General features: G+C 44.3%; 1 protein-coding gene across 2 annotated transcripts; it reads right to left on the bottom strand.

The window, feature by feature from the left end:
• Window positions 1–905: 905 nt before the first annotated feature.
• Window positions 906–7518, bottom strand: SLC38A7 (solute carrier family 38 member 7). 2 transcript variants are annotated; one of them, XM_053448443.1, is made up of 11 exons: window positions 7497–7518; window positions 6513–6795; window positions 6140–6338; window positions 5644–5785; window positions 5337–5435; window positions 4676–4733; window positions 4444–4558; window positions 3178–3325; window positions 2715–2914; window positions 2475–2529; window positions 906–1893 (listed from the first exon to the last, which is right to left on the bottom strand). In XM_053448443.1, exons 2-11 carry the CDS (start codon window positions 6750–6752, stop codon window positions 1791–1793), a joined length of 1359 nt encoding a protein of 452 aa, XP_053304418.1. In that variant the 5' UTR covers window positions 6753–6795; window positions 7497–7518; the 3' UTR covers window positions 906–1790. The 2 variants fall into 2 exon arrangements, with proteins under 2 accessions (XP_053304418.1, XP_053304420.1); XM_053448445.1 differs by lacking the exon at window positions 7497–7518 and having other exon boundaries at window positions 6513–6846.
• Between the last annotated feature and the right edge of the window lie 192 nt (window positions 7519–7710).

Here is a 7710-nt window from a genome sequence, read left to right as displayed (position 1 = left end):
CCACAAAAGTTTACTGAAATGCGTAAATAGTGTGGTTTAGTCCTGCTTTGTAATGTTGGTGTTGATAAAACATGGCTTATTATGTTACCTGTTGGAGATGAGGCCGGGGTACATCTCCCACCTCCAATCACAACCGACTACACACAGACACTTAATATTTTAAGAAAGTAAGATAAGTTTAACTTTAGTATTTTTATTGAAGAAACGGTTGTAAACAAAACGGGTTAACCAACAGAGCACCGGGTACCCTTTTTTGCCCCAAAACAGCATGTATGTCACCTTAGGTGCAGAAAGGGTCACTTTAATACTCACAACCACTCTTAAGATAAGATGGAACACAAAATGACTTGGTTTGTTAAATTCAGATATTGAAAATTAACTTTGGTTTTGTCAGTTTTACGCATGAGGCCAGAGGGACCGATCGGCACAGCTGGCCCACTCTTATTCTTTTTACGCTGTAATTAAACTGAATTTACTATTAACCCCTTAAGGACAATGAGCGGTCCCTAAACCCATTGAAAACAATGCATTTTGAGCCTGTACATGTACAGGCTTTGTCATTAAGGGGTTAAATAAAAACCAGACAGAAAAAGGAATATCCACAACAATCAGTGTCTACAGAATGAACATGTGCAGGAATACTAAATGCATACAATGGTGTGGCAGCTTACTTGAAGTCAGAGGAGCCATGTTTGTGTGTTTAAGCAAACGGCCCTGGAGTATAATAGGGTCACGTATGTGATGCTTATGGGGGCTCCCTAAGCTTATGAAGAGAACAAACTTGAAATAACAGAAGGCCACCCGATCCTTGATCTGTTTCATCGAAACCGCACAGTTAAAGAAATAAATGCTAAACTGAAAAACGTCTTTCGTTCATTATATGATTGTACGTAATACACTGAGGATGAAAATCAATGTAATGTTTATTATCTATGCCTCTCTGAGCTGCTCACACTACACCTATACATCCAGAAGCACACTGGCTCCATTTCTAAAAAAATAAATAAAACCATCACCATATGTAATTAACTATTAATAAAATGTGCAATATTGCAAGAGTCCCTTTATAAATGAAAAAAATGCAAGTTTCACCAACAATCTGTTCATTATAGTAAACATGTCTATATTTGGTTATAATCGGGCGGGTGGGTTGGTGCCGGTGTTATTTAGTAGCCTATTCCTAGCAATATACATAAAGGTCACATTGCGTGGCTGTAGCCAGTTACAAGACGAATGCATTTTTGCACGTGTTAGGAGTTCATTAAGCCCTGGAAAACGGAATGCAGTCTTTGTTTCACCTGGCAAACTATCTGTGCCCAGCGTATTTAGATTTGTCTTTACAACAGCAGCACCAAACATCCTTACTGTTTTTGGCCAAGTCCACTTGATTAGTAAGAATGCTTAGAAGAAAGACTTGTCAGAGAACCCAAATTCCAATCATGTAAAGCTGAGCAGCCTAATAAAAACCAAAAAAATACACCTTTACTGCACTATGGCAGATGACAGCCACATGCTTGATGGAGGTATAAGTTCCAGTTCAGCAGCAAAAACTGTATGTATGTTACCTTGCCGGATATTTGCCAATAAAATATGCATACAATCAAATCGCTTGCACGATGCTTGGATCCCTTTTATTTACTCCCAGTTGTTGGGAATGTGCCTTTACCCAGGAGGCCTCTGAAGAAGTGGTGGACTGTGGGATTTCCGCTTATTACTGATGAGGAAGGAGTATATTAGATAAGTTTGCAATATTCAATCGTTTTCTTGCAGTCCAGCTGCAGGTTTCAACGTCATCCCATTAGGTCCACGAAGATGGCCTTGGTAGTTGTTTGTCCAAAGATGAAAGCTCCAAGGGTGATCATGGCAACTCCATAACTGACCATTGCCCACCAGCTGCAATATCAAGACAGATGGTTAGGACAACACGCTTAGCATTCACTGCTTGTATACATGAACTGAGGATGATAGGGTTTGAAGCAAGGTTACAGTCTTTGAGAGTGCTTTATACGCATGGGTTAGATGTGGAAAAGCCTGCAGAATCTCTTTTTCAGTAAACTTAATCAGCACGTCTAACTTTCAGCCCTGGAGAAACACTATTCACACTGTAACGTGTGCGATATAATCTCTCGATTTAGTCAGATGCATCAGACAGTGACAATAAACGGCCGCATAACAAGAATTGCAATGTGAAAGCACACAATCATCGTGTATGAAACTGCAAGCGGTGGGTGTGTGTTCTTCTAAATAACTAACATAATCCATGAGCAGTTTCTTAAGAAATAATAGGTGCATTGCTTCCAGGAACCAGCCACTGTCCGTGCGATTCTTGCACAGTGCATCTGATCCTTACATGCAAAGCAGACTGGAATCCCTGTGACTTTGCGCACTCAGTAGGAGTGGAGAGACTCTGTATGCAGTGCCCGAGGAATCAACATGAACACATTCTATAAATGAAAAGGCAAAGTGGTTTTTACCTCCTGCTCTTTTGTTCCTGTATTTCAGACAGCTTCAAATGTATGAGACAAAGACCTGTGCAAGACAGATAGATATTTAGATAAAGTGTCTTCTCCATCACAGAATACTCCTGCTCCCCTGTGAGTTCTGTCAAGCATAGCAGCAGTAGTGACAGAATATGCTGTGTTCAATACTATAAGTCATACACAAGCATGTTTGGTTAGTACAAAACTCTCCATTTCTACGAGATGACATCTGACCTGGAAATATGAATATGAAGCATGCGGCAAGCCCTCCGATCAGTGATATAACTTTGCCAATGTCTGGAATGAAGAGCGCGAGGAGCAATGTGAGTAAAAACCAAATCACAGTCTGAAAGATCCGCCTGCGCTGTTCTCTGCCACTGTCTTCCCCGGGCTCTTGTGCAGTCATACGAAGCCAGAGACCCTCCATCACTGCCCTGCAAGAAAAAAAACATGGCAAGGGTAGTGCACGCCCAGCTAATAGTCAGCAGCGGAGGACACGCGAGTCTCAATAACGGCGCGTCTCCTTAACAAATATTAAATCATATTCTGGTTAAACTTTAGGGAACGTTAGCAGGGTCCCACCTCTAAATGTAACATATGTACATGCAGACTTGGTCATATTTTTACGTGTGTCATATATGATCTTATGCAATCTTTAGCTGAATCCCGTACTACAACGGGTACTAGGAACACTCACCGGCCACAGAAGTGCAGGATAGGATATGAGGTAAGCACACACAGAATAATGAAGGCTCGCGCTACAGCAACCGCAACATCATTTGATGGAAATGAGAGCAGAACATCCTGGTTCACATCAGAGCCAAAGAGCAGGAAGCCACAAACTCCTAAACAGACAGAAATGACCAGTAAGCAAGCATGCTGGCAAATAAAACCACAATAATCATGGCTGCAGAAGAAAAAGGACCAGCAAGAAGAGAATGTTAAAGTCTAAAGGCCAATAAAAGAAGATCTCAACCAGCAGTCTATGCAATCATGTGGAGGCACTAATTAAATAGGACAACAGAGGCAAGAATAATAGCGTTCAGTGTACACATGAAAAAAAAGTAATGCCCCAACCAAAAGAGCAAGAAGGGGAAATTACTATCACTGGTGCAAGGAGAAACGGTCCCAACAAAGAAGACAGACCAGCCAAGAGGTAAAGAACGGTAAAAGCGGTCCCACCACAAGTGGAGGGACTAAACAAGACATAACCATGAGAAGATAATATCCACCAGGCTGGGATCAGGAGGACCAAATAGACACCAGGCAATAGCCAATAATGTAAGATAGAGAGAATCAATTTGTGAAAAAACAAGAGGAAGCAGTCAAGAGAACAAGAGCAGGTTCTGATTGACAGAAAACAAGAGGTCCCTGTCACATGCAAAGTGAAAATAAACATGGTAAGAAGACAGCATACAAGAGGGCAAGAGAAAGACATAATCACTAAAAGTAAGAACATCCAAACAAGCAGGGCAAGACCACTGTAAGAAAACATGGTACAGCCAAGAATCACAGAAGAGAAGGTACCAACCGAGTGCAACATAAGAATGGCAAGAAAAAGGTGTCCCAGCAAAGAAAACAAACACCAAGGCACCAACCTAGAGGCCAAGAAGAAAAGGCTCCTGCCAAGAAGGCCAAAACAAGAAGAAAATACAAGAATGGGCTACCCAAAAATGCAGAACTAAAACGGGGCAATCAAAAGACCTCAAAAAGGGAGGACCACAGTGAAAAGCACAAAGGAAGTGACAAGCAAACAAGAAACAGTATAGAGAGAATGGCCATCTGGAGAAGGGACCCACTAGTAGGAACGTCTTTAATAGGTAACTTAATAGAGGATTAGGGAAACAGGGAACAATACCAATTCAACAAACCGAAGAAGTCTTCTCCCAGTTCCTTAATACATTAAAGTGCTGCATGAGAACCCCACACAGAGAAACACCATACATTTTGTGTCGATTCTTACCTGTACCAGTGTAAACACACAAAGCGATCAACATGGCCACCGTCACTATATAACCCCAGCGTCTGATGTCCTGCTGCTGCAAGCTGCCATACACGGGCACACTACTCACATGGCACTGCCAAGGACAGTTAAAAACACAGTTACCAGAGAAGAGAGTTACGAGAAAGATCAAAAAAGAAAGTACACAGAGGGCAAATAAAACGAGACAATGTAATAGTGAAGTGGAATTTACCTGAAATCCAAAGCAGATTGTGGGCACTGCATTGAACACAGCAAGCCAGGAGGATGGGCTGAAAAGGTACCAAAGGAAAGAAGTCAAAGGGGATTAAGCATAAGATGTAAAGATAAGCAATGCAGGATCACTGAAAGGCGATACAAAGTAAAGGACTGACAAGAAACTCTGGGCAAAAGATCGGAGCTTTCGGGCCACCCCCCATTCCTCTATTCGGGGGAAAGTGTGTGCCCAGAAGCTCCGCCATTTTGCAGAAGTTCATGGGAGGTCATGTCCACGGAAAAGCGGACAAAGAAAGAACAACAAGATACAAGGAAATCATGGATGAGAAAAGCAGAGCTGCACAGCACGTACACAGAAGCGGTCAGAGGGGAAGCTAGGAAGACATTCTGAGAGAGTGTGAGGGTGAATGACAAATTTTGTTTCCCTGAATAGGCATGAAGCTTACTTCGTTGTCCGAAATGGAATGGACCAAAAATGAAACAAAACCATTGTCCAAATGGTTTTTGATTCATTTGTACACGTGTAGTGGACAGTGAACACATAGAAAGAATAGCTGTGGCTTATGTGTACATCAGCATAGACATTACAGTTTCAAAAACTCATGCTACCTTGCTAGACAAAGCAAAGAACCTTAAAAGTAACGTGTAGATCTCAGTACCTGGTTGGGGCATCATTCGATGGACTCTCACTATTTGGCCAGATACAGCGGACAATGACTATAACGGTCACGTAACATGTGCCAAGAACACTGAGAAAACTGAAAGAGAAGCAATGAGACCCATTGGAGTACAGTGGTGTAAAAAGTCAAAGGAGGAGGTATACTGCTATAAAGAACACATGTAGAAATGGGTCCAGGACATCATTTAAGAAAGAACGGATGAGAAGACGTGTAATCATTAAAATGCCAAGTCAATGCGCGCATCAGCGTGAAATCCTTCCGAGACAGAATGCAGGGGTGTCCTCACCTGGCGTACTTCTGGACACTGATCTCTCGGGGAAGGGAAAGCGGCAGGATGAAGAGAAGACCGGTAACAGTGATGGTGAATTTTCTGTCTGCGAACCACGGCACACTGCTACCCGCCTCACTGTGCATCATGGCGCCAAGAACTGCTCCAGTGTACCGTCACAAGCATAGAGACCACAGGGAAAAAACAGAGAAACAGCCCACTCCATTAGGAAGTGATTACCTTAACGTTACAAGATGTGTCTTCACCAGACTCGTGTTTGATATGCTTAATAATATTTCCAATATTACACTATGCTCTGTTAAAAGTACAATGCATTGATGTAGTTGGCAAGCAGCGTATGTCTGCAGGACTACAATGTAAAATACAGCAGCTAAGCCCACAAAGACTCAGCGGCATGGCTCTGTTTATGGCAACGTCTGCACTTTCTCCAGAACTAGATAAATTAGCACTGTAACGGGAACAGCTACAAACACACCCTTACTGGATCACTTACGCTTGTCCAGCTGGTCCCCGATAATGATGAAGAAAGCGATGCAGGTGCCGAACGTGTACACGGCTATGAGAACCTCACAGAGCATGCCGGCGGTGCGTCCACAGACACCGCGCACCACTTCCTGGTACGTCCGCTCACTGCAAGCATCTGCACAGTATGCCAGGATCACCAGACCACTGATAACGAAGAGCAGGAGGACCTGCAAACAATGGTAGCCACAAATACGATCAGAGGCACGAACCAGGCTACCCAGCAGCAGAACACGGGAGGGTACGAAGAGTAGCTAAATCAGCAGAGCCTGTCCTCTGCTCACAAGTACAGGACAGTCAGCATATTCTTGAAAAAGCCACTCCTGCTTGCCCAGTTTACTCACCAGCTGTAGAGATATTCCAGCAGTTATGCCTCCGGCAGCACTGAACGCAGCAGGAAAGTTTAATAGCCCGGCACCCAGTGCTGCATTAACGACAATGAAGATAGCCCCAGCAGGCGATGTTCCCCCAGCCAGCCTCCGCGACTCTGGGCTTGTCCCAACGCTAGGGCTCTGCAAGAGTCTAGCCCTCTCTCCTGCATCCCACGAATAGTCGGCATTGATAGCAACATTTCCAAGGGACATTTTGCTTTTGCAGCCTCACAGCATCGGCTTGTGGTGTTCAATCCTGGAAGTAAAACGGACACGGGGTTAATAACACAAGAGAATATCTCAGAGTAATGGCACTGCACCAGATCTGCCTGGGCACTCAGGACTCTTTGCAGGGGTTAAGGTAAAGGTCATATCACACAGTCATGTTACCATGCACGGAGGCCTGTGGTGTCTCAACATCATGACTGAAGCAAAATTGGACAAGAGTCACTCACGGAGCATTTTAACTGCGTGGGTGCTTCTTCTGAGGCGCTTTGCCTGTTACTTGCCATTTTGGTAGGTACGAGAAAGAAGGACATAAGGATTTCGGCCTCTGCCCTTCTGGACATGCCCACGGTACAGAGTTGCCCTACGTTGTTTGTATTCACCATCTTTACTGTTTCCAGGTCCTATATATCTGACCACGGATATTATTAAGCTGAAACTCATGCACTTCCAGGCATTGTCTACCCTTAACCAAGAGTTCAGTCCCCAAATTCTATTTGCCCCAAACTAAGGGGTCCCTGGGCCTTTTTGTCTCTTAGCTACCCCACTCTGCATGCATACTAGATGTACGAGGCCCCGGACTCCCTTTCCCCCTCTGCCTGCGGCGATCTCTGATCCATAGTTACCTGTTCCTTATGTCAAGTCCCCCAAATCACTAGCTGCCCTCCTTCCGTCAGCGGGGATAGGGTTAAACGAACGTTTTCGGGTAACAATGAATCTGCTCCCTCTTACCTGATCAGCTGAGCGGCTTCCAATCCCAAAGCACGTGATACGCTGCACAGGCATGTGACCGCTGCGCGCTGCTCTCTGGGAGATGTAGTTCATTTCCTGATGACGCTTTCCGTGCAGGGGGCGGGGCACGTACCGCCGTTAAGGGAAAAGCTAGTAGATCGTTACCCATAATGCAGTGATGCAACTATGACATCTGCTGTAGGGGGCGCAGTAA

This window comes from Spea bombifrons, chromosome 10 (assembly GCF_027358695.1).
Source record: "Spea bombifrons isolate aSpeBom1 chromosome 10, aSpeBom1.2.pri, whole genome shotgun sequence".
NCBI classification, from domain to species: Eukaryota; Metazoa; Chordata; class Amphibia; order Anura; family Pelobatidae; genus Spea; species Spea bombifrons.
The sequence above is the reverse complement of the archived record's forward strand: the minus strand, read 5'-3'. Positions and strand labels throughout refer to the sequence as shown.